Source organism: Ambystoma mexicanum, chromosome 6p (assembly GCF_040938575.1).
Source record: "Ambystoma mexicanum isolate Mex_15411 chromosome 6p, UKY_AmexF1_1, whole genome shotgun sequence".
In the NCBI taxonomy this organism is placed as follows: Eukaryota; Metazoa; Chordata; class Amphibia; order Caudata; family Ambystomatidae; genus Ambystoma; species Ambystoma mexicanum.
Genome location: NC_090935.1, coordinates 1,253,770,863 through 1,253,798,015, shown reverse-complemented (window position 1 = coordinate 1,253,798,015; position 27,153 = coordinate 1,253,770,863). Strand labels below are relative to the sequence as shown.

Sequence of the window (27,153 nt, the reverse complement as noted above, 5' to 3'; positions counted from 1 at the left end):
GATCTCCTCTCACAACAGCATCTACAACCTGCCAGAAGGCTCCCCTACTGAGACACCAAAAGCCGGAATCAAATCGCACGATCCTTGTGCGAATTCGCAGTCTCCCAGAGGAGAGATCGCGGGAAGCAAGTAGGCCTGCCAGAAACCGGGAGACACAGTCTCAACCTTGTCCCGTGAGCTGTACGGGAGTGCGAGGCCTGCGGACACCTGCGATCAATACGGGAGCTGACGCCGCAGCGAGACCCTAGACGGCAGCGGGCCTGAAGCGGCCGCCTCCGCCCCCCCTCCTCTTCCCCTCCACCACCCTATGGCATCGAAGGACCTGGCACACTATCATCAGGGGAGCCGGAGCGAGTGACTCGTGGCCGCGGCCCCCAGTGGACAAAACCGGCGCCGCTGCCCCCACGCCAGCGCCCGTGATAAACGGAGTGACTCGGAAGCCAACACCGCTCCTAGGACCTCCCCCGAGCTCGGCAGAGGTGCGGGAACGGCCGACCTCTGTGGCGGATACACGACCTGACGCTGCGGGGAGCTCCGCTCTCCCCCTCCCCTCCAGCTTCCTACGGCACCGTGGACTCCGGCAGACTTTCATCAGACAGACCGGAGGGGGGGACCTGCAGCCGTGGCCCTTGTGGACAGAATCGGCGCCACCGCCTCCTTGCCGGCGGCCGGAACACGCTGAGTGAGTCAGAGGCCGATGCCGCTCCTGGGGCTTCCCCCAACCGGCCCCACGACCAGACCTGAATCGCGAGATGGGGAGAACCAGATTGCGGAGCCGTGGCGCCAAGGCCACGTGTGATGACAGCTCCTCCGGCGCCCAGATGACCCAGGTGAGCGGCCGGTGCATACCGCCAAACAAATAATCAGGTATGGGGCGTGTGGAGAAGGGCAGACAACTTCAGCTAAGGCTTACCATCCTGAGCCCCTTCTCCCATCTCCCCCCCACAAATTCACTACCCAGATGAGGTGAGAGTGCGCAAAGACCCCCACCCCTGATCCATCCGGATCTATTGAAATCGCGTATGGACATCAACCCCCTCAGCCAAAGCGACAGGAGACAGAGACCCCCACAGACCAGCGTCTAGTGGCAGAACCAGCAGCAAACGGGTCTCCAGCAATGGCCCCTCCTCCCGCGGCACCCACTCCTTGAGACCCCCACACAGTCCTGACGACACAGTGAATCCACGCGATCAGCCACCAGCTTCCAAACACCATTTCTGAACACCCAAGTGATGAGTGCAGAGTACTTCTACATCCATATGCTACTCTCGCAGAATTCCCCCCATCGACTTTGAAAACTGCGACCACCCCTCCAGAAGGGCAACAAATTTGGGACCACTCTCCTGGGCAAATTAGCCACAATACCAGCAAACTTGCCCCCTCTTCTCAGTTATAGTGGAAAAGGGGCTCCGACTTCACCCCAGGAAAAGCCTGTGAGAGCAGGATACACGCGTTTCTTACTCTAGATGAGGTATAACCCTCAGGTCACCAAATGCAGCAGCTGAGAGCACATATATACTGCAGTGAAAACCACCTAAATCCATAGTAAAGCTGCACACGCAAGTCCCACAAGCGCATCAGGCAGCGTGGTAGCTGCCGCAACCTCTGTAACATAAACCACGCTCCCCCCGAAGGGCAGCGTCCTTTACATAACCACTGCTGACCAGAACTGCAATCGTCACTACAACACTGCAGGCTCAATGGGGAAGACAGATAAATCACAAAGGAAACTAAATTTTGAGGTAGGCACCGCCCACAAAACCCCTAGACTGCATGAGGAACCAGAAACCCCCACTGTTACCGATCCCCAAATAGAGGAAACATCCGCCTCCACCGATTATTAAGGCCCTTCTCCTGGATCTGAAAGCCGGTATAGGAAGCCTAAATAGTAAAATGGACAGTCTCGCCTCGAAGGTTGATCTCCTCCAGCACCGACTGGACACTCACTCCGAGAGGCTCAATGAGGTGGAGCAACGTGTATCCAGCTTAGACGTTGGCTCAACGAACATGGAGGCAAGACTCACTCAGCTAGAATCCCAAATGAAAATGACTACTGACAGATGTGAAGACTTAGAGGGCCATTCCCGTAGGAACAACATCAGAATCGTCGGAGTAGGAGAGAACCACCTCGGAACGAAGATGGAGGACTTTGTCAAGGCACTGTGCGCCAAGCTCTTTGGCCGGGATGCGCTCTCCCCCCTCTTTGTTTTAGAAAGAGCACACAGGATCCCCTCCACTAAACCCATCCCGGGAGGGCCTCCCAGGCCAATAATTGCCAAAATGCTAAATTACAAGGACCGAGATTCCATCTTCCGCCTGGCCCGGGAGAAGGGAGAAATGCACCATGAAGGGAATAGACTCCATTTTTTCCCAGACTTCTCACCAACAGTCCAGTCTCAAAGGAGATCCCGCACTTCCACCCGACAGAGGCTCAAAGATAACCAGATCATATATTCAGTGCTGTTCCCAGCACGCCTCAGAATCCAACATGGAGGAAAAGTCCACATTTTCCAATCTCCTGATGAAGCTAACGAGTTCCTAGATAGAGAACCGGTTGCTCCAGACCAAACTCTAATCCGGCGCGCCCACAAAGAGACAGAAACAGACACCCTCCATAAACCAAATCAAAGTAAATGGCACCATTAATGAGCAGGAAATACTTACTTCATATTCCGGAGAACACAGCTGAAGACAGGCACCCCAAGGCCGTGCACCATGGGAGGCTGGTAGGGCCCCTTGCATAGCAAGGTCAACGGGAAGCCCCTAACGCCCCTTGCACAGCATCTGTTTGTTCCACAGTTTATTGTTATTGGGAGGGATTGCAACCGACAGCCTGGAGACCCCAGGAACCGTCTTCTGCATCAGTTCACATTCGGGCCAGTTGGGGGTTGCCGTTGGAAAAAGTTCAACTAGGGAAGGGAAAAGGAACTGCGTCGCCCATCCGGTGCCTCCCGCCGGCCCTCCATCCCACATCTCACCATCAGCATTACTGCACCACCCAGCAAATAATCTCGCAGACAGCGACCAAATCGTCGGGTCAAAGATGGCTCTAACGACACAAACCAACAATGACCGAACAGCCAACTCATACCCTAACCCGCTTCATTCATAGTCGCAACTTGGAACATAAGGGGGGGGGTAACATCCCGTCCAAAAGGCGGAAAATCCTTCAGTACCTGAGAAGACGTGAGGTCGACGTGGCCATGATCCAAGAAACACATCTAACCCCCGAGAAAGACCACATATTGGCCAAATCATAGGGTTGCCACAGATACTTCTCATCATACTCGTCCTATTCCAGAGGTGTCGCAATCCTAATCCACAGAAGGACAAACTTCCGACTAACCAACACAGAAAAAGACTCCGAAGGTAGAGCCATCTTGGTGTGTGGCATCATAGCAGGCAAGAAGATCACTTTCGTTAACTCCTACGCACCAAATGTCGACGGCTCCAACAATTTTGGCTGGGTCCTATCTCATCCACTCAAGACCCGGGCACAATAATCTGGGGAGGAGATATGAACACAGTCCTCGACCCGATCAGAGATAGATCACGGTCCATACCACAACCCAAATCTGTCTACAGGCGGGACATTTAAACAGAGAGATCAGCTGTGTAGGGGAACTTGCATGGAGGACGATATTTGACTCTGTGCTGACTGAGGGTTACTAGTGAGATGTGAGGTCCATGGGGCCAGGTGACTCAGAAGAGGAATCGGAGGAGGAAGACTGCTCAACCCGGCAAGCTGTGGGAATGCCAAAGGAAGACAGCGTCCCGACATCCAACTGTACCTGAGAGCCGCATCCGTACTAGTGGAGTCCAGGAAGGTGAAACAGCAGGTGAGCGAGACACGCAAGCAGAATGAGAACCGTTCGGCAGAGGCGTCGAGAAGACACTGGGACTCCCGCAGGCGGTTTACTGTGAGAGAAGCTATCCCTGTTGCAACAACCCGCTGAGTCCGCCCGAGGGAAGAGGGGATCCCGGGACATGCGAACAAAGGTGCCGAAAGGAAAACAAAGTAAATCTAGTGAATGAAACAGAAAGGAAGGTGCCATGTCATTTAAAGAACCAACCCATATATCAAAATACTGTTAAAGTTGCATTTATTTCAAGCAGTGTGCCGATAGGAAAATAAAGCAAATGAGCTGAATGAGACTGAACGAAAGAGGCTAAAATACTTAAAGAAACCAAACAGTGTTAAGACAAGAGATTGTCAAGTTTACAAGTGTGCACTGTTACGAGTATAGGGAATCTGGGCAGGAGAGTATAGCAGGAAGCCCAAGGGTACAGAGGTGTACACCTGAAAGGAATTCCTGGCAGGAGAGTGCACCAGGCAGCCCTGGGGTACAGGAGTGTGCACCTGAAAGGAAGCCCTGGCAAGAGAGTATACCAGGCATTTTCAAGCAAGAGGTGTTTGTGAAAAAGGCAGGCCCTGACAAGAGGACTTTCCAGGCAAGGTCATATTGGACAATGTTGTAGGAGAGAATCCAGACAAAGAGATCAATAGATTAGATTACCAAGGAGTGTGAACAAGACATATTCCCGAGTAAGAGGAAACCTGGCGGGAGATTACACCAGGCAGTACTTTGTATGCTCATTCTATTGTTAAAAAGGAACTCTTGAGAACTGTTATTAAGTGAAGAGAAATCGAGGTCAAGGGAATTTCTCTCTGGAGTTGAGCCATATTTATGTAGAACTTTTGTATTGGAGTTAACATTTCCTCTTTTGAACAGTTATGCACTTTTCAAGACCAAAGACATTCCACTTTCACTTTAAAGTTGTTTTTAGAATGTGAGGGTCAGAATAGTACTTTGGACACAGGACCTAATGGGTTGGACGTTCTGACAAAGGGCCGACCCATTAGTTTTGGTATGGAAAAAATACCTCTTAGACCAGGGACAGAGAGGCGTTTTTCCAAACCATTTTGTTTAATAAGTCTATAGCCAAAATCATGAATCCCCTGTCTCCGAGTTTCATTCCTAACCTTTCACAAATCCAACATGGCAGACCAGCATTTTGGAACTGTCGTCGGTGGATGCACAAACCCTGAGCTCCCCCGAATAAACACATCTACTTGACAATATACATGCAAAATCCCTTGGCTGTAAATCAAAACACTTTCGGGTGTAAACCCTTATACAGAGCCCTGCTCCGGGGCAGGGGAGAGGTGAGTTTATAGGAGGTCCCTACAGCACAGACTTGTGGAAGTTTGCACAAAGAGAAGGGGTGAGTTTGGCAATGGAGAATGTAATGACTGTGGAGTAGATGAGCTTTGAGGTAGCAGAGGGAGTAAAAGAACAGAAAGAAGAAGTGTTAAGATTGTAGGAGGATGTGGTGTTGAAAGGAGGAACACAAGCACTACAAAGGGAATTGAGCAAGAATAGAGAGTGAGACATGACGGGCACCTCTAGCCTCTAGGGTGTGCGGGATAGGTGGGAGGAGGTAGAAGGACATGGCAAAGTATTGAAAAGGTGGTTAGTCTGGAAAAAGAGAAGGTTACAGGGGAGGACACACCGGCCCATTTGGAACAAGCTTACATTGAGGCAAAGAGGAGGAGCATGAGTGGGCTTCGGGGGGCTATAGAGCTAGAACCATTAGAGAGAGAAGTGGCCAAGAGCCTGCAGAACAGCCTCAGCATCTTTATTTTTTATTTGAATTAGCTGAAATAAATTAACCTTTCAAATTTTGTATACATTAAATGTTACAAGTAAAAAACAAAAGTAAAACAATTCGAACATATTTCATGTACATCTGCCTATTGCTGTTAGATTCAATTATAGACAATTCATGTGAGCATCTGATTGAACAACTCATAATGATAACAAAACTTTCAATCAATTCTTTCAACCTTCTAAATTCAAATTTGTCCAAAGATTAATAGTGGGAATTTGGATCGACATATATGAAGAAGAGAGAATCAAAAGCCAACATTGAACGGGATCCAACCCTTCCAAATATTTGCAATGGCGAGCAAAATGGGACTCCTTGTGGCTTCTCAAGGGTACACATTTGGTTACCAAATGTGACAAAGTTTCTCGTGTCTCACGTTCCAAACAAGCATCTTCTCATACTGTCTCACATCTAGAGGTAGCTGTTGGCCATTTGGCTAAGCTGTACTGTATTGCGTCAGGAGCTGAAACAATCACTGTGCTGAACAGGAAGACCAGAGGACAACTTGGCCCGTAATTCGAACAGGGACACCAAAGGGCTGTATGTGATGCTGGGGAAATAGGCAGAGATATTCTTTGAGACGTTTTCATCGTTTATTTGGTCATCCTGCCGGCTCTTAGGTTTCCTTCTTAGTCTTTGACTCATGCCAGGGTCTAAGATACAGCTCTCGGTAGCTTTGAATCCATTTTCGATTTCATTCAGGTCTTAGACATTGTCGGAGGTATAGACTTCATGACGCTTCACACTTTACTTACTCCTCTTGATCTGGACTAGGCCATTGTCTGAGACATAGCTCTTAGCAGGCTTCTAGCTTCTGCTCCTTCTCTGGGTCTGAACTCTCTTGCTGACTCCGTCTGACCTCCTGGTCGGTATCCTGGTCTAACCACTCGCCCTATAGCAAGCTTTGGGATTTTGCAGTGATCTTGATTTGCTGGGTTATCTAATAAGGCTCCTGTTTGATGTTTTTGTTTATTCCCCAGTCTTCATCCCTTGTGATAGGTTCTTCCTCATTTCCTCCCCTTGCTTTTGCCAAGTGGTTTTACTCCGTTCTTTCTTAATTTAATGTTTATGGTGGCCAAGGTTTTAAAACTGCTAGCAACCATTTTGAGGTCAGACGTGGTGGTTTACATGGCTCCATGGCATAGCTTGCTTTTTTCTTGCTTCTGTTACCCCTCTGCTGTTCTTCTGATTGGATGTGGTCTTGCTGTGCTTATCTGTGAGCCAATGATGGTGTACAGTGCTCAAGGGAGAAATGGTTATTTTCTTTGCGAGTACTGGTAGCTCATAGGTTTGTCTCCAAGTGTTCATGGGGAAATCTAGATGTGCACAGGGACAACCTTGCTTGTCCTGATGTTTGCAAAGGAGCCTTTGCTGACCGTAACCGTGAGGTTTTGTGCTAAGCCCGACTGTTGCTCGTGAGGTTAGAAATTTGGGCAAAAGAAGCTCAAGCAGCAGCTTTTTTTATTTCAAAGAGTTTTATTGATTTCACAGAGATAAACAACATCATAATGCAGGCAAATATGAAGGAAACTTGGATCTAACATCATTCCTAAATGGTGAATAGTTTGGGGTGTTTGTTCCTGCTAGTAGGACTTTTGATGGTGTGGGGCAATGTGGAGAAGCTTTGGGGTATCCTCGTACGCCGCCTCCGGATAATGTTTATATAGTTCATGTTCATGCCCAGTCCCCGGAGCTCATCTTGTTTCCACATGAAGCCCAGGCAGTTTGATTTTGTCACATGGTCCATCTTACTGAATTTGTTGTTCTTAATGCATAATAGTATGAATGTCCGCAGTTGCCTTCAAAGCATTCCAGTGAACCACGGTTACAGGTACATTTTGTATTTGTATTTATTTTATTTGTATTGCACACCCTTTGAGAATGCCGCACCCACCACTCAAACATTTATAGTTTGTGTTTCAATTGAGTGCATAATCTCTTACTTGTATTCATTTCAGACGCAAAAATCTTCACTTGTTGGCACACCGCAACCAGCATCTAGAAGATCTCTGCTTGTGGAACTTCCGTCTTGTATTGAATCAGGTAAATTGTAATATTTGTGTGGGGAGATTCGTAATATTTAAAGTAACTTTTCTTTTGATTGGTACTGACACACATCAAAAATGAATCAAACTTCTTAGTGTTAATATGTACCGCTCTAGAGCGCCATTCTGATTGCTATGTACATAGTGAAAATCGTGTCACGCTCACAACAATCAATATGCCTGTCTCGAACAGCCAAGCCAATCGGTCATTGCACCACACTTGCACTCTGGCCATATGTCTTTAGGACTAAATTGCTGCTATTTGAGTGTTTCACAAGGATTTCCTCTGCCTTGTCACGTTCTGTGCTATTGCATAACAAAGATTTGCACATTAATAAAGAACAGTTTATCCAGTGTATTGTGATATGCTTGGCGGCAAGAACTAGCCCCATTATGAAATCGATCTTTTTAGTCATTAATGATTTTTCTGAATCAGTCAACTGAAAGTCTTTCATATTTCATAAACTGAAGTCCAGGTTAAATCACAGATTAAGATCAAAGCAACGTGTCCGAGAATGTTCTCCCAATATTTCTCCATGCTATTAGCATATAGGTCACATCACCAATCACATCAGTTTGTTTTGATGTGATTGGGGATCTATTCAATGGATTGCATCCTCCCAGTGATTCCTCATCGGGGTGGGAAAATCTATCCTACAGGGTCTGCTGTTCCCGGGTGTAGTGCTGCTTGACAAACACCTTTGTTGGGCCTCGTGCTCGTCAACTTTAAACATGACGTTGACGTCCCCGACATTTATGGTATGCACTATATGGCCCACAGCTCAGGTCTTTTTTCTGCGTGCTCTGTGTATTGTTTTCTCAGAACGTCGCCTTTGCAAAAAAACATTTGGCACCATCATGCCTGGTCCACTGCGGGGACTTCAGCTCCAAAATGTCCATCACTGCCCTGCACAATATCTATTAATAGGATTTGGGGACTGACTACAACGTTGAGCAGTGTGACTCGTGCCAGTGGATGAACCCAACGGCCCTGAAGGAGTGGGTTTCATACTTTTCCTTACCGTTTTTCTTGGCTGTGGTTCTTCTTTGATTCAGGAAAGCTCTTTTTTTTGTATTTGGTTTATTTACAAAAGAAAACCTTTACAAGAATTGGAAAATACATATGATATACAAGGACTTGAATTAGACAATAATTAAATCAACAATTAATAGAGAAATCAACATTATTTCAAAACAATAGAAAGATCGTAAAAGAGATAAATCCCAGCTTTATACATACTCTCATTGTTTTCAGTTTAAAACATCAACAAATGTAAAGAACACAGATGGTTATCTTTTCTAAGAACATACATTCCCAACGAGAGAAAAAAAAGAGATACTAATCATCAAATACATTACAATTCATTAAGCAAATTAAAAACAGTATAAATACAAAATTGTTCATGTAGTACATGATAAAAATTCATATAGTTTCGGTTCAATTGTTGCTAGAAGATCGATCAGTTTAAGAGTGAGACACAAGCTAGCGCCTCCCATGCATCGTTTCCAAAGAGATTCCATGGTGATGAATGTCTGACTCTGGGGGCTCAACTCAAAAATTCGGGATCGAGATATTGCAAAATGTGAGCAATAAATTGCTAAATGTTGGAGTGTTTCATTTGCCTTGAAAGAGGTGCAAATGCGACAACAATCAGAAAAATTAGTTCCATTCGATCGATTCCAATATTTGGTTTTTGAAAGCGTTGGTAGCTGATTTAATCGAAAGCGAAGGAAAGTTTTCTTCCCACAGAAGAGGGGAATTGGATTAAGTAATTGGTCGATCACCCCATTTCCTGCGAAACATGTTACATTCTGAGAAAGAAGAATAGGTATCCATCGTGTCAGACATAATACACCGATGGAATATTTCATATTTTTTCTTCTGTGCAGGAAGGAGCATAGTCTTAGGGGTTTCATTGATTGATTCAAGAATAGACTTCAGTTTATCGGTTGTTTTTTTTTCAATGAGCGAATACAAGGATTGTCCAAGATTTTGTTGAGCTCAACATATAAAGTATTTTTGGGTGGGTCAATCATTTTAATGTAGTTTTTTATATTTCTCCAGTTTCTTTTTGCAGATAACGGAAGTAAGTTAATCTCATGACATATGATGACATTCGGGATGGATTGGGCTAAGCCCAATACAGTCTTCCACAGTCTACCCTGGAGTGCATCTAAAAATTCGTCAATAGCATAGGAACATATGTCAAGGGAATATAGAAGTATTGGTTCTACTTTTAATAGGTAGAATTGAATAAGGGGCAGTAATGAAAATAAACAGTATTTGTGATAAATGATTTTCATTTGAGAGGTAAGAATTTTAGTTTTGTTGTTAAGGTAGGTTTTCCACATGCATACTGAGTACGTGTCGGCCAGAGGGTATCCTAGATAGCGAATTATAGACGGACTGAGAGCAATCTTATGTAGGGACTATGAATATTTATTCACCTTGAATCGCCCGCGAGCAAAAATTAGAATGAATGACTTTGCGGGGTTAACTGTAAGGTTGTGCGCCGATGCAAATTCCTCAAACAGTTTTTTTTGCAGACCAAAAGGAGTTCGGTCGATAAATAATGGATCGTCTGCAAAACCAATCCAGTCCAACTTAATGGGCCCCAATTTAGCGGGGAAAACAACTTGATCTTTCCAAAGCATGTCTATACCTTGCAAATAGAGATTAAAAAGGACAGCCGCCATGTTACAGCCCTGCTTGACTCCTATTTCAGTGGTAATTGCGTTGGTAAGCGCACCATTGCGATTAAGACGTATGCGATATGTGGTATGTTGATGCGAAAGAGCAATCAGAGCGACCAGAGTGTAAGAGATGCCCAGATGTAACATTTTGACCCAAAGAATTTCACGAATCACGCTATTGAATGCGGCTGTCGGATCCAAGCTTGCCATATAGACTGGCCCTATGTGAGAATTAGATGTCTGTGCTTGGAGATGTGCTAAGATGGTGGCATTGAGTGGACAACCAATATGTTTGCGAAAGCCCACCTGATAAACAGACAAAAGAGCATGTTGATCAATGAAGGCTTGTAGCTCCTGTAGAAGCAATAACGAGAACATTTTAGAAGAAGCATCAGTAAGGGCTATTGGGCGATAGTTACTTGGGAGATCAGGAGGGCCTTTCTTGTAAATAGGGATGATGTGGGCCGAGCACCAAGAAGGTGGAATGGTACCTGTCTGGAGAATCAGATCGAAGCGAATCTTCAAAAGATGTGCCCAAAAAGAAGGATCAGATTTGTAGACGCATGGAGGCAGCCCATCAGGGCCAGGCGCCTTAGAGTTTTTTAATTTTCCAATGGCATCAATGATGTCACAAATGGTACATCTCGAGAGCATACTGGGTGCTATTTTAGGTTGATTACCTTTGAGAAGGGCAAAGCAAACCGGCATCTGATATTTCTGCTTAATATAGCTCGTCCAGACATCTGCAGGGATTACAGATTGAATATTGGGCGTCTGGTCTGATTTTATAGAGCGCAAAGTCGACCACAGTTGTCTAGCGTCATGCTTTAGAAAGTGATAGAATATTTGTTGATTGTCAGCAATGTACAGAGAAGTTTTCAGCCTTTTGATTTGGTTATTGTAAGTCTGCTTGGTTTTCCTTAATTGTACCAAGGTTGATTTGGAAAAGGGTTCAAATCTTAATATCTCTCTAAATTATACAGTTTTTTTCTTTCTTTAAGTTGGCAAGTGTGGTATTGTATGAATGTGCATGGCTCGGAATCAGGGAGACTTGAAGCTGATTTTCTAGAGCCAGTTTGGTTAAGTGAGAGTGAATGCGACTCATGTTATTAGCTTCAATTTTTGACAGTGGAAGAAGGCTTCCATCTAGGCAAGTGACAATTTTGCGGTCAGCAGCAATCTTTTTCAAAAACTTTTGCAGCATTTGAAGCTCCAACGTACAGACAGAAACTGCCTATCGGGTTCAAGTAGGGTTAAACATGGATTTGCAGAGAATCGGGCAAATGGTAGCCATAAAGCCAATTTAATAATCATGTGGTCCCCTATATCCGGATTAAGAATAGTGACAGTAGCAATGTATGGATATAGACAAGAGGATATAAAGAGTCAATCAACAATTTACACTGGCCCCTGTGCCAGGTGTAGTTGTAAGGTTTCAGAATAGAAGGGGGTGATTGGATATCCCATTCCAGGAAAAAAATCTAACCATATTTGCCCGTTTCTTATAGAAGGAGCGGAATGAAGTGGTGTCAACACTTTAGAACATTTCAGAGCATCATAACAAAAGGCATTAAAGTCGCCACCAACAATTATTTTAACCAAGGGATGAGCTGCAATGCAAGATTCTAATACAAAAATCACTTCACCTAAAATAGAATTAAGAGTTGTGGACAACTTATTCCAATAAATGCATATCAACAAGACAACAGTAGCAGGATTTTCATCTGGTATAAGTTCAACAGCCAAGAGTCCATGAGATCGACTAAACAACTTGGAAACACATTTGCATACTGCATTTATCAAGATGGCCAACCCACCCGAAGGTCGTCCCAGCAGACCACGCGTGACCTCCTCATTATGCACAAAAAAACCTTCAATAGTGAAGGGTAATTGGCACATGGTTTCCTGTAAAAAAACAACATCCGGCTGAGGACAGATACTTTGGTTAATCCAAGTTCTGAAGTTGTTTAGTCCACAGGAGTTCCATGAGATAATATTTAGCTCAGCGGAGCTAAGAGTCCCCTAACGAACTTGCAGATCTGGTGGAGCAGGGGATGATTCCATAAATTGAATGCCCTTCAGTGCGGACAGAAAGGCCAACAGTTGTTTTAGAGTGTTATCATCAATTCTTGAAGGCCCTCCTTGGACATTCTGGCTAAGAGGGTTCTGGACCACGGGGATGGGGGTATTAACATATGCTTCAGTGTCATCAATAGAATTAAATAACGTGGCTACTAGCCCAATAGTAATCAGATCTTCCTTTTGTTCCCAAATTAGTTTCACGGTGAGAGAGGAGTTATATCTACAGATCATTTTGTTAATATTAACAGATGCAAGTTTAACCCAATCTATATCATTTGATCTAATAGTTCTCAGGGCAGGAATCTCTTGCAATGTGGTAATGAAGTAAGATCGATTTAACCTTGCTTTGCCATGGCGCTCTGTAACACTTTCCCATCCCATTGCAACTGCTGATTTAAGCTCATAGGCCGAATTGACTGCAACTGCACGGTTTGGAATTTTTTGATGGGGAATGCAGTCGGTCGCTGGAGGGACGGTCCATGGGCAGTCATTGACTAACTCCTGAACCGGGATTACAACCTGTGACTTTTCTACCCTTTTATCTTGAGTTACCGCTTTATTAGCCAAAATGGCAATAGGTATAGGTTTGGGCCCTTTTTCCTTTAGTTTTTGAAATGTTGCTGAGTCTTTGGTAGAATCATCATTACACAGGCCAAGTATCACTCTGTCAGTTTTCTTTAAAGTCAGCATGGGGTAAAACTTGGATAGCGCCGATTGTTTGGGGGCATGCATGGCATAGTCAAAAGGCAAAAGGGTAGAAGATAATTCTTCTTTGGGAGTATCCAGCACCGGTTGCTTTTTTTTTTAAGTGAGTGCTTTTGCTCCTCTTTGCCAGATTTCGAACAAGATTTTTTAGATCTACAGTCAGATGCAGAGGAATTTGTTAGATCGCTAGCAGGCATAATTGTTTCTGAAATCGAAGTAGAGGGTTCATAAAGATTAAGCACTGATTTAGACTGCGTTTAGTTGGTTCAAGTCAATGGTGCCATTGCCGTCAGATAAATTACATATTTCTTTAATATTCGAATTATGTCGATCAAGTTTAAGAGAGGCTTGATTTTTGGACTTTTTGTCTGTTTTTTGCTTCAATCTTTTATCTATTGCCTTGCGTTTCTCCACTCTAGCCAGAGCTCTTTTTTGTTTTCTGGTAAGAGCGACCAAAGGAGTTGCACTAGAACAACTGGCAACAACAGGATCATTGCCGGATGTTTTCAACTCAATATCATTATCAGATAGATCAATTAAATCTGTAAGAGCTGAGGGGCTGTCTGGAGATACGGTTTTGGGGGGGATCATGAAGGGAAGGAGCATCAACATTGTTTGGGAGAGATAGAGCTATGGATCTACTATGAACCTCTTTAATCGCGATTAGCAATTCCGCAATATTTGCCACATTAAGAGCTACCAATTGCGGGAGCGTTGGATCTGAGACTATTGGATCCTGTGGTGTGAATTTAGGACTATCTGAAACAGCCTCCGCAAAGGTTTTTGTCTGAGTAGATTTATTGATGGATGGCAATAATGTCGCTTGGTTCTGGGTTAGAGTAGAAATAGCATTACAAGTGAAGAGCAGCCCTTCTATTTTACTTAGCTTAGCAGTTAATTCAGTAGTTTGTATTTGGCGATATCTAACTTCCTCATGTGTTTGTTCGTGACCCTTATCTAACAAATTCAAGATCCGAGTGATAATCGGAAAAGCCTCAGGATTGAACGGAAGGTCACTAGAGGGCAGAACGTTCGATGGATCCATATCCCCAGTAGTATGACCCGATGTAGCAAGTTGTGGTAGTGGAGAACATTCATGAGAATTAATGGCTTGAGATGGCTGAATATCTGACTTTTCAGAAATGGGAGAACTGTTATGTTGAACAGGGATAGTCATCATGGATGGTAAACTGGGGGTAAATATATTCCCAATTTTACACTCATCTCTTTGGGCAGTATAACGGGTGGGAACAGAATATGAGTAATTTGGCACATTGTTGAAAAGAAATACATTTTCAACGCCATATTTTCTTTGTGTAACAGGCATGGAGGGTTCATGTGACAGTCCGATACATCTGCCCAATTCCGATTCTATTACAGGGGGAAGAATTGAGAAATCGGCAAGATGGTGATTAAAGCATTCGATTCCCTTTTTTAATTTTTTTTTTTAATTGCGTCTCTCACAAGGCTATCTTCCATGTTGGCACTATCATCCATCCATCCTCTTGGTGAGATAGAATTAGCCTCTTTGATGGTTAGAGAGCCCAAAACAGGGACTTGTTTAGGCAAGTCGTTATACAGTCCAATTGGATTTGTGCGACTGTAGGAAGTGAGTGTTCTTGGGGTGGATTTGATAGCTCAGTGTCTCTAGGTTGAGACTCAAGACAGGAAAGGGAGCCCGGCGGCTGAATTTGTGAGTCGCCGGAACCCTTCCGAGTTGGAACAGTTTCAGAAGGGGTAGGAGGAGCAGACAATATCTTGGGGTCATTAATCGGCCACAAAGAACGGAGGGCGTTGGTGTTAACATCACTAGGTTCCTGAGTTGCAAGATCAGCACTACTTGCATTTGCCATATCCTGAGTACAGGAGTTGGCAGCAATCGGGTCGATGGCTGAAGTGCACTCGTTAGGCTCCATAATGGGTAAATCAGTAAGTAAACCACAATCGACTTTTATCGAAGCGGTGCTAGTGAGCTTGCGCCCACTTCGTAACCCATTGACCATTACTTGGAAAAGAAAAGCCAATATACTTGTGTATAGTCACAAAATAGTTTAAAAAAAAAATACATATATATATTTATTTTTTTACTTTAAAGGGATTCAATCGCGCCCAACCAGCCCCCCAGCCTAACAGCCCAACAGCCACTTATGATTCCACTTCCGATGCGCGCGTGTGATGCGCGTGCATCAGGCTAGATATAGGAAGTGGAATCTAGCCAGTGGCGCGAGAGGCAGGAGGTGGGAGGCGGGCCGTGGGGGCGGAGCAGATTGAAGGGAGTCCAAAAAGGCAATCCAAACAGCGTCGTGTTGCGCAGAGTATCAAGCTTCCTCTTCCAGATGGCACTTGTCCATAGGCAAACAGAAAGAAGCAGAGGTAGAGTAACAGGCAGCTGCAGCCCAACAGCCACTTACGATTCCACTTCCGATGCTCTCTTTCCTCACCTGATGCCAGGGCTGTCCGAAATGCTACAGATCGGCCGTGCAATAGGGGAGGCAAAACCCAAGACCTTGGTTTTGAGATGGAGTCCTGTAGTGCAAGGTATGTTTCCACAAAAAACTGGAGAATTTGCCAAAGGTTGCAGTCAATGGAGCTGTAGACCAACAGAACAGCGTGGAATGAGCATGGAGGCAGAATGAATGAAATTGTGACGCGTACAAGCAGCACATTAAGGCCAGGCAGAAAGTGAAGGGGCAACAGATAGGCGGAGGCTCACAAAAAACTGAAGGTAACAACGAAGTTTAGAAAACAGGCAAGAAATATAGGGACTGAAGTGTAGTTATAGCAGTATTAAGAAAAGTACAGCAGGAGCGTTACTAGCAATAGAAGAAGTTGCAATGCAGCGCGATGGATCCTTCGGGGTTGTTATGATGTCTGGACTTGCAGAAATCTCCTCCTCCGGAGCGCAACATTACATGCAAGATGTAACGCCATGTTGTGTTTGGCATGGAAGCTTACTTGGTTTGCATTATGAACGCCACCTATACACGAGTGACCACAGGCGGCATCATCTTCTAAAACTGGGCCTCTAAATTGGTGCTTGGCCATACCCCTATGAAGTCATAAACCCAATATCCTACTACTATGATCTGGCTTGGAAGGATGTGTGTGAGGGTCTTGGGTCTTATTCAACCAGGAGACTGCCTGCCACCTCTGCTTTGTAGAGGAGGGTCCTGTCTTGGACATATGCCAAGCAGCCATCTGGCCTCATTGCACACGTTTGCCAAGCATTATTGCTTGGATTCCCTGTCACGACAGGGCACTTGAATTGATTGAGAAGTCTACCAGAGTTTTCTGGTTTAGTTGGTGTCCTCTCACTCTCCTCCTTCCATATTTACATACTGCTATGGAAGTCTATCATAGATGAAGACTCTGTGGGTAGAAGGAATCCATCAGAAGAACAAATGATTTACCTCTCTGTAATGTTCTTTCTAATGGATGATCCTCCCACATATTCCTCACCACCCTTCTTGGTGGATAACTTACTGCTAGCGCAAAAAGATCAGAGCTGAAATCCTGGAGAGTGACGACCCATATATGCTGGCCCTAACGTCCTGTCCAGCGTGAGGCATGTAACAGCACTGAGCATATCCGACGCAGAGCCACACTGTGCCCCCTGATGACAGAAAGGTTACCAAGGGCAGCTGGCACTAGAGATGGAAATCATAGATGAGAAATCCGTGGAAGGAACCTCTATCAGAAAAAACTTTACTGAGAAGTATGCAGTTTGTTCATGTAAACTGGTCTAAATGCACTTGGCTGTTTTCTAAAAAGCAGAGGAGCTGGGAAAAGTTAGTGCCTACAAGAAGTGCTTTCTTTCCCGCAACGAAGAGTCAACTAGGTCATGATCTGGAACCAAAACAACCAATAAGGATCAATAATGCTATCTCCCATTGAGCATGGATTGAACACAGAGGACAGAGAAACGGCTCCTGATCTTTGCAAGAAACCATGTGCTCTTGCCGCCATTCTGTAGTCAAGATCTCTTTGTGTGAGGAACGGATGTAATCCATCTTGTAAATGATTTGCTAACAAGCTTCCTTGTGAGGACATGTTCTAGTCTAAAGGAAACTATGATCTATGTGATGATTTCTCACAATGTACCATGTTTAGCAGTCTCAGATGGTGAACATTATTTTGTCAAAGATCACGTTGATCACAATGGGTGACTTACCAAAGGACGTTTTAAAAAAAAACTATTTTTATTAACGGTTGGTACATGGAAAGTTATGGCAAATGAAATGAACATAGACCACATATACAGAATGTCCACTGTCAAGTGCCGGAATCAGGATGGAATGTGCTCCTCCTTTTTAAAACCCACCTCCAATACCCTCTCCAGACAAAGGAAGCTTTTTAATTGCTAACTCAAAGTCTTTAAGTTTAACAGTTAAGACCTAGTATATAGTTCTATTTCAGAAGTTACAATAAGGTAGCAATTGATTTGGGAACACTGGTGATGCAGAGCTGGTCAGATGCAGGCTTGGATATAGCGGACAACTTATGTCAAAGGAAAGGATTTAAGTCATATGAAAAAGTGCAGCAAACGTTGGACATAGAGGGATTTGTATTGTTTCCATATGTTTGCATAAAATGAAACATAATGGCGGTTCTCCAGCTTGGGGTCTGGCACGGATTCACATGCTCTTGTATATTCCCTGTTGTCAGGCTGGGAATCATCGCTAAAATAAAAAAACTGTTTTACTTTCACTTTAAAACTGTATTCCTCCTGATGATCTGTCAGAAAGACAATGACAGTGAAACAAGTGTGGAGGGTTGTTCATAAGGAGGAAATTGAAATCACGGTTTGTCAATAAAGTCACTGCAAACCGACATAAGGTGTCTTGTCTAACTTCAAACTAAGAAAGGTCAACTGGATTATCAATTTAACCAAGCATAATACAAAAAGAAACAGAGCGCACAAAGAAGGGTTCCACTATTCTTCTTTTTCAGTCCCTTTCAACATTCTGATCAGCCTCAGAATCAGTGGTGCAGCTGCAAATCTAGTAAAATAAATTTCAATATTGATTACTCTAACGTATTCAGAGTCCGCCACAAGTTGTGAAAGGCTGACTTTTTTTCTTATTTACATGTGTGAAGAGAAGACGGATTCTATTTCATCTTCTTTGACTGATCTTAGATGGCTTTTTTTCCATCATTGTTTAAAATTGTATTTTCTATGTCTATTTTTTAAATCACTGCATTGTCTTGCACCTCCTTATCTTTCTTCTCTTATCTCATTTTACTCCCCTTCTCGTTGTCTTTGTTCTTCTCATTGTCTTCTTGTGGTTCCTCATCCTCCCTGTGCGCAATCTCATTTCAGTTCTCTATTTTAGCACCTTTACACTGGAATGCTCTCCCATTCTCTCTTCGTTCCATCACGGTTTATCCTTTCAAGTCTTTCTGCGATCCTACCTCTTCTCGATTGGTTAATGAAGGTTATTATAACCACAGATATATGCTGTGTTTCAAATGTTAATTTAATTTTATTGTACCGTTCTTGTTATGTTCAACACCCTGGTCTAAAGCGCTATATTAAAAACCAATACATACAAATACAAGGAAAGTCGAAGCCTCTTCAAACTCTGTGTGAAGTGTGGATTAAGGAACGTCTTTGTGGAAGATCAGCATCACAAATGCTTACATTGCCTGCATCCGGACCAAGATGAGGAGGGATGCGAAGTGTGCCATGGTTTCTCGAAGAAAACCAGAAAAGACAGCTACAGCAGACTGTCCAAGTGGCTCAAGTCGAGCAAGGCCACTGACTCAGCTGAGGGGCAGAGTCAAGCCTCATCTAGGACCGGACGGTCCGAGGATCAAATTTCCTCAGAGAGGAGTTCGGGATCCTTTGAAGACACCCGCTCGTGGAGGTCCAAGAAAAGGCCAAGCTCTGTGACACTAGCGCAGCTGCTGCGTGTCCGGTTTCGGGCAAAAGGGGATCGCAATCACCAGCAACCGCTACGGTGAGCCTAACATCGAAAGGGTCCTGTTCAAAGAGGAAGTCTCCAAACCCAGCAAAACTCTGTTTGTACGTGGACAAGCCGGCGAGGACCAGTCCGGAGACGACCTTGTCAAATCTGGCAAAGACCTTGCAGCATAGCAGGTCAACGGAGTCGACAATGGCACTGTCGGCAAAAGCGGCGACAAGCTCCTCATCAAAGTCAAAGACGACTGCTGCGATAGCGCTGAAGGAGAGTTGGTCCACGAAGGAGGTTGCGGCCACTCCATGGTTTCTTTATCTCCGAGATACGGTGGCTACTCCAGGGTCAGGAATGGACCCGGCGACCGCACAGACCTAACAGCCTCCTGAGAAGGAGAGAGGGAGGGAAGGTCCCTCCGGTGGACCTTCCCCAGTATGTGGATCAGAGGGCTCTCCCAGACAAACGGGAGCAGATCTAATCTTGTACTGATGAGCACAATGATTTGCAGGACGATTGCTACACGGATCACGAGGAGTCTTCTGCTCGCAAGAGGAGGCGTGTCAGACATGACCAGACTCCGCTGGCTCTGTTCACCCCAAGACATAGGGACGTGTAGCTGGATATTTTAATGACCCTGACCCTCCTGGTCACCATAATGCAGCAGAGGATGCCTCCAGGACCTATGTCTTCACAGGACACGCAGGACCCCCGAGACTAAGCCTGCCCCCACGAAAGAGAAAGGCCATGGGGGGGGGGGTACTGGTCCTAGCCATCATCTGACTCCTCCACCACCACCACCTCATTGCGAAAAGACTCCATCATATAGCTACCACAGGCACTGATGAGGACAACGACTTCATCGCGGCCGACGGAGAGACCCCGCATGCGGACTAGCCCCAGAGAGACTCCCCGCACAACGAAGTTGGATCTTTTCATTCCGTCATATCAAGGGCCTCAGAGTTTTTTCAGCTAACCCATGAGGAGACCAAGAAAGAAGGCACAAGTCGAGAAGAAAGACACTCATGTCTGTTCCCTTCCTGGACAACATCTGGGAGGAAGGTCTTGCGCTAATGAAAAATCAGAGTACGCCCCGACCAAGTGTGACAGACTGGAGAAGAAGTACTGGGTCCCAGATTCAGGCCTTGGGTGCTTAAGGTCTCAGCCTTCACCCGACTCTGTGGTCTCGGCAGCAGCCAGGAAGCCCTCAGCGAACCCGTCGTCTGCAGCCATGGTGCCTGCGGACCAGGAGGGGAAGAAGCTGGATGCAATGGGCAAGAGAATAATTTACATGGCAGCCTCTACCATCAAGGCAGCTAACACCATTGCCATCTTGTCCCGATATGGACTTCCTGCCTAAAGACAAGAAGGTCGAGGCACTGGAGCTCTTTCAGGAAGGGGAGGTGGTCTCTGATCACTCCATCACGGTGGTGGTGGTGGACATAGTGGACATTGGTTTCCACCAAATGGGGAACAGGGTGTCCCTGCATTGTCAAGGTTGGTTAAAGGCATCTAGCTTCCAACCGGGCGTGCAGACTAAGGTACTGGATATGCTGTTCAACAGGGAAAACCTCTTTGGAAAGGCGGTCGAAGAGTCTTTGCAAGCGATAAAGACCGACACATAGATGGCATGCCCCTTGCGAACTTTGCATCAGCGATGGCCATCGTCCTTTCGTTCTTCCAGAGGAAAACAAGGAAGATCCTTCAAAGGATATAACACTCCTCCACTCTAAGTGTACAGGGGTCGCTCTGAAGGTAGTGGGGGGACTTTGGCGCCGCCGCCAGCAGGGCCGAGCTACGACCCCCAAGCAGGCCTGAACTGGCCGTGGCCTCGGGCCCCCATCTAGGCACCCCAGTGGGAGGCTGGCTTGGAAAGATCATAGGCATGCGAGAGAAGATCACCATGGACAGACGGGTGTTGGACGTTCTTGAACAGGGACACACCTTGGAATTCCAACGCAGGTGTCCGCGTATCCCACCAATTCAGTGTCAAGAACATCACAGACCACAGCTTCTGAAGGAGGTGCGGGGCATGTTACAGAAAAGGGTAATGGAACCCGTCCCAAGCGTCTCAGGGGCTCCAAAGTATACTCCACATGCTTTCTGGTTCGGAAGAAAACAGGGGGGTGTTGGCCGATCCTAGATCTTCGTCGCCGTCACAAGTACTTGAAGTCCCAAAAGTTCTGAATGGTCACTTTCCAACACATGCTTAGCCAGCTGGAGCAAGGAGATTTTCTGACGTTGTTTGATCTGGATGAAGCCTACTTCCACATCCCCATTCAATCCTCTCCGCACCCAGATCCAACCGTTCCGCAGGGGGTGTAGCCTCAATCTTACCAGAGTGGATTCCTGCCTCTATCATTCCTATGCAGGCCTACTCCTCTTTCAAATGCCTTGTCTGCAGGCTCTCTTGGCCACTCTCTTACCATGGCTACTATCTATCGGCCACCTGGTCAGAGCCCCTCCTTCCTCTCTGAGTGGGTGGACCTCTCCTCCTCCCTCCTGGCTTCAACCACTCAACTCCTCCTTCTTGGAGACTTTAACATCCACCTGGATGCTCCCTGTCCCTCCTCTGGACTCTTTTGCGTCCTCTGCGTCTTTCTCTTTCTCTTTCTCTTTCTCTTTCTCTCTCTCTCTCTCTCTTTCTCTTTCTCTTTCTCTTTCTCTTTCTCTTTCTCTTTCTCTTTCTCGCTCTCTCTCGCTCTCTCTCGCTCTCTCTCGCTCTCTCTCTCTCTCTCCCCCTCTCTCTTCCTCTTTCTCTTCCTCTCTCTTTCTCTTTCTCTCTCTCTCTCTCTTTCTCTTTCTCTTTCTCTTTCTCTTTCTCTTTCTCTTTCTCTTTCTCTTTCTCTCTTTCTCTTCTCTGGCCCGACTCACTCTGCAGGGCACACTCTGGATGTTCTGATCTCCTCAGACCTCCCCCTCTCTATCCCCCTCACCACTCCTCTCTCCTGGAGTGATCACGTTCTCCTTTCCTCCCATCTCTCCCTCTCTACCCGTCAGGCCTAGCCAACTCCAGCACTGCCACCTACCTTCTCGGTCACACCTCTCGTCCTCTCCATATCCTCCCTCTACTCTCCTCTAGCTCTGGCCACCCTGTGGGCACCTCTCTTCCCTCTTTCTCTTCCTTTCCTCTGTTCTCCCCTGTCCTCCCCTGTCAAGGTTTGTAGACAAGTCAGATCTATGGAAGTCTCATCAAAACATTGACACCCTCGCTCCTGTCCTGGCTGACTTCTGCAACCACTCGTTCGCCACTGGAGCTTTCCCTTCCCCCCTGAAGCACTCTTTTGTGCACCCTCTTCTCAAGAAAACCTCAGCCGACCCCTCCTGCCCGGCTAACGATCGCCCAATCTCCATCACTCCTTTCCTGGGCAAACTCCTGGAAAAGCTTGCCATCTCCCAGCTTAATCTTCACACTGAATCGTTGGTTGTGTCCATGACCATCAGTCTGGCTTCAGAGCAGCCAGAAGCACATAAACTGCTCTCCTGAACATCCGTGAAGACCTGCTCTCTAACCTTGATTCTAATCTCCCCTCTGTCCTCATCTTATTCGATCTCTCTTCTGTCTTTGACATGGTCAATCATCTCTGTGATAACCTGGGTATTACCGATCAGGCCCTAGCTGGCCTAGTCCCTCTCTGATTGACCCTTCCAGGTCCAACTTGGGTCCTTCCTTTCCTCTATCTCACTCTCTACTGTGGTGTTCCCCAGGGGTCTAACCTCTCTGCCTGGCTGTTCAGCCAGTACTTGGCACCTCTCGCCCACTGCATTGCTGCTCTCTGCTCCAACTTTCAGTGCTATGCAGATGAAACTCAGCTCGTTTTCAGGCTCCCCTCTGCGAGCTCTTCTCCTTCTCTCATCTCTGACTTTCTGTCTGCTATCCAGGAGTGGTGTGCCGCCAACGATCTCTGCCTTAATGCCTGTAAGACAGAGATTTTCCTAATCAGCACACCTACACCCTCTTTTCCTGTCACTCTCTGGTCAGCCTCCCTTGGCCCTCTTCCTGCTCCCACCTGTGAGGCTAAGAACCTCGGGGTCATCTTCGACTCCACACTCTCCTTTTCTCCTCACATCTCTGACGTCTCTAAGAAGTCAAACTACCAACTGCACCTCCTCAGAGGTATTCTTCCTTTCCTCCCTTTCCCCCAGAAGCTCACTGTCTCTAGAGCTCATCCAGAACAGGACTGCAAGACTTGTTCTTGGCCTCAAGCCCAGGGAGTGTATCTCTCCAGCACTGAAATCTCTGCATTGGCTCCCATGGCTGCAAGGATTAAGTTCAAGAACCTCTGCGTTGTCCACAAGGTCTTCTGGGGCCTGGGTCCTCAATACCCCCAACTCTATCTTCATAAATTACTTCCTACTCGAGCTCTTCGCTCCTCCACCTCCCTCTCCCTCAGGGTCAGTCACTTCTCCATGCAACAAGTTGGTGATAGATCTTTCTTTGGCTGGGGCCTCCCTCTGGAACAGCTTCTCTGCCTCTTTGAAACTTGAGCAGAACCATCTCCGGTTCCAGGAGCACCTCAAGACCTTCCTCTTTGCTTCTGCCTTCTCTCTTCCTCTCCCCTGCTGATTTCCCGTCTGATACTGCACTCGTCACCTGGCTACCCTCTGATTTCAGGCCCAAGTCCCTACACGCCCAGTTGCACACCCGCACTGCCTCCCGGCAACCCTTGCACTTGGGTCTGTATCTTTAACCCTACAGTCCCCCTACCTGCATTTTTGGACACCTGCTGTCTGCACTTAACCTTGCACCTGCCACCTGCTGGCCGCGCTTCTTGTTATTGTTTTGATCCCATGTACAGCACTGCCCCCTCTCCTTTCCCCTGGCACTTTTCCCCTCCCCTGCGCTTGCACAATCTCAATGTCACTAGTAAGATCGTTGTCTCTGTCCTCCCTCTGTTCCCCCTTCCTTGCCTCGTCGTGCCTTGAAACACTTGTGTATAGGCGTGTTACAAATGCCATATCATATCATAACAGGGCAAGAGCCTCGTCAACGTTTAAGTTCTACGGACATAAATGGAAATGCTTCTCTGTGTGGTGCCAGACTCAGAAGATTACCCCTCTGCTTGTCACGGCCCTGCAACTTCTACCATACTTGCTTTCCTTGGCCAAAGCAGGGCTGGCTCATGCCTCTATCAAGGTGCATCTTGCCACCATATCCAGGTACACTAGGTCTCTGGGCAGACCTTCTCTGTGGTCTCACAGGCTCGTCAAGTAGTTCCTCAAGGGACTCTTTAGGACTTTCCCGCTGGTGAAGGCCCTTGCCCCGGCTTGGGAGCTCAATGTTGTGCTGCCTAAGCTCATGGGAGCGCCCTTTGAAGATATGAGGCTGTGAGGCTAAGAACCTTGGTGTAATCTCCGACTCCTCCCTCTCCTCCTCTCCTCACATCTGACGTCTCTAAGAAGTCAAACTATCAGCTGCACCTCCTCAGAGTTATTCTTCCTTTTACCTCACTTTCCCCCAGAAGCTCACTGTCTCCAGAGCGCTGGTCCTCTCTAGGCTGGACTACTGCAAATGCCTCTTTCTAAACCTGCCTGTCTTTACTCTTCGACCTCTACAACTTATCCAGAACAGGACTGCAAGACTTGTCCTTGTCCTTGGCCTCAAGCCCAGGGATCGTATCTCTCCAGCTCCGGAATCTCTTCACTGGTGACAAGGATAAAGTTCAAGACCCTTTGCATCGTCCACAAGTCTTTCTGGGGCCTTGGACCGCACTACCTCCAACTCTCTCTTCCTACAAATCTCCCTTCTCGAGCTCTCTGCTCATCCACTTCAACTCTCTCAGGGTCAGAGACTTTTCCAAGCATAGAGTTGGGGGCAGATCTCTCTCTCTTTGGCTGGGACCTCCCTCTGGAACAGCCTCCCTCTCTCTCAAACTTGAGCAGAACCACCTCCGGTTCCGTAAGCAACTCAAGACCTTCCTTTTCGCTTCCACTTTCTATTCCTCTCCCCTGCTGATGTCCCGACTGCTCCATGCACTGGTCACCTGGCTACCCTCTGAACTTGGGCCCAGATTCCTGCATGTCCAGTTGCCCTCGCACTGCCTCCGGGCTCCGCCTGCACTTATGGTCTGTATCTGCAACCCTATAGTCCCTTCTCTCTGCACTTGTGAGCCACTTGCTGGCTGCACTTATTGAGTTACCTGCACTTCTCCCCTCCCCCCCTGGCACTTCTCCCCTCCCACTTTCCTGCACTTGTGCAGTCTGAATGACACAAGGCCTTGTAAGATCATTGTTTTGTCCTCCCTCTGTTTCCCCCCTCCTTGTCTTGTTGCGCCTAGAAACACTTGTGTACAGGTGTGTTTATAAATGCCATATCATATCCTATATCCGTCAATGTTTATTCGGATAGATGCATTCATCAATCGCACAAAACACAGCTACACATAAAATATCAAAAATAACCATATCATCACAATTTAAAAGCAAAGGTGTCCATACTCCAAATTCACATAAAAATCATAACATTATAAAACAATGTATTTTTAAAAAAAACAATGCATATCAAGTAGCACAAAGGGGTCGTCACAATTGAACGAAAATCCCCTTTCTCTGCATCGGGGCCCGCTCACGTTTCTGTCTGGGAAAATGGCTTTCCACATGGCTATCACTTCGGCCAGGCGGGTCGGCGAGATTCAGGCCCTGTATTGCAAGCAGCCTTACTTGTCTTTCCATACTTCAAAGGTGGTACTCTGTGCACATCCAACCTTTATGCCACAGGTGCCGTCGGAAATCCACCTCAATGAACCTTTGGTGTTACTGGTCTTCTTCCCGAATCCGTCATCGCCAGCGGAAAGGGCCTTGCATTTGCTGGACGTTGCTTGAAGTTCTGAGTGGCACGTACAGAGAATTTTCGGAAGACTGCTCAGTTGGCTGTCAATTTTGGACCTATAAATCAAGGAAAGACCTTGTAGAAGGCTTCCAGGTCCAGGTGGCTCTCCGGTTGCATCATGCACGGTCATCGACTAGCTAACAGGCCCCTGCCAGGCCGGCTGAGAGCCCACTCCACCAGAGCCATCGCAGAAACTACGGCGTTTCTCTCTGGTGAGCTCCTGTGTGACATCTGAAGGGCTGTGACCTGGAGGTCCATGCACACCTACACGAGGTTCTACTGCGCCGACAGGGATTCCAGGAAGGAGTCCAGAGTCGGCCAAGCGGTGCTACGCAACCTATTTGCTTGAGGTGAGTCTGTTCCAGAGGTGTGTTTATTTCTTCTGTTGAGCCTTGCCACCTCCCGTGGTTGTGTTTGTGTACAGCTGTGTAATTGTTATTCATGAGCATGTGAATCCATGCAAGACCCCATGCTGCAGAAGGTTTAAGTTACTTACCTATTACTATTGTTCTCCAGCATGGGTCTGGCATGGATTCACATGCGAACCCTCCTGCCTTCCCCTCTGTGGCTCTTTTTGGTTCATACTGCCACTTTACGTGCTTACCAAATCTGAAGATGGCCACCAGGGGTGGAGCTTAGGGAGAGGACTGTCATTGGATGGGGCAGCATGACCCAGAGGACAGTGATTGGTTTAGAGGAGAAATACAGTTTTAAATTGAGAGTGAAACTGTTTTTTCTTTTTCCGATGATTCCCAGCCTGACGACAGGGAATATTCATGAGTATGTGAATCCATGCCAGACCCATGCTGGAGAACAACTTAAACCATCTTACACCACTGGATAAGATATTCAATATTGCCCAGGTTAGGATGGGGATGAGATCCAAACCATTTATACTCTACATTGTAGAGTGATCTTAGCCAGGCTAGTGGTTAAGATGAGAAGTCAACATTCTCCCAGGGGTTACTCACCCAAGAACAGGTCCTTGGGCTGTGTTCGTGCTGGTAGAGAGATTCCCAGACCCTCCCATTGTTTTGCATGAATTATCTTTGGGTCTCACCCTAAGTTAAAAGGGCAAGCCAGACGTGAACCCCTTGCTCACTGTTCTTAGAGAGGCGCAGCTTCACCTCACTGATGATGCCCAACAAGGCTGAAACACGTGTATGGGGTTGCTGTTGGTACTCTTTTTCAGAGGAGAATTGCCTAGTATTTC

At 46.5% G+C, this 27,153-nt stretch overlaps 1 protein-coding gene across 5 annotated transcripts in view; it reads left to right on the top strand.

The window, feature by feature from the left end:
• Positions 1-27,153, top strand: part of VPS13A (vacuolar protein sorting 13 homolog A) — a 2,994,934-nt gene that overhangs the window by 879,071 nt on the left and 2,088,710 nt on the right. For all 5 annotated transcript variants that reach the window (XR_011280366.1, XR_011280367.1, XM_069625905.1 and 2 more), the window contains exon 24: positions 7,629-7,713. Coding sequence is in view for 3 of the 5 variants with exons in the window: in XM_069625905.1 (XP_069482006.1) it covers positions 7,629-7,713 (85 nt within the window). In the remaining 2 variants the exon portion in view is untranslated. The remainder of the gene's footprint in view (positions 1-7,628; positions 7,714-27,153) is intronic.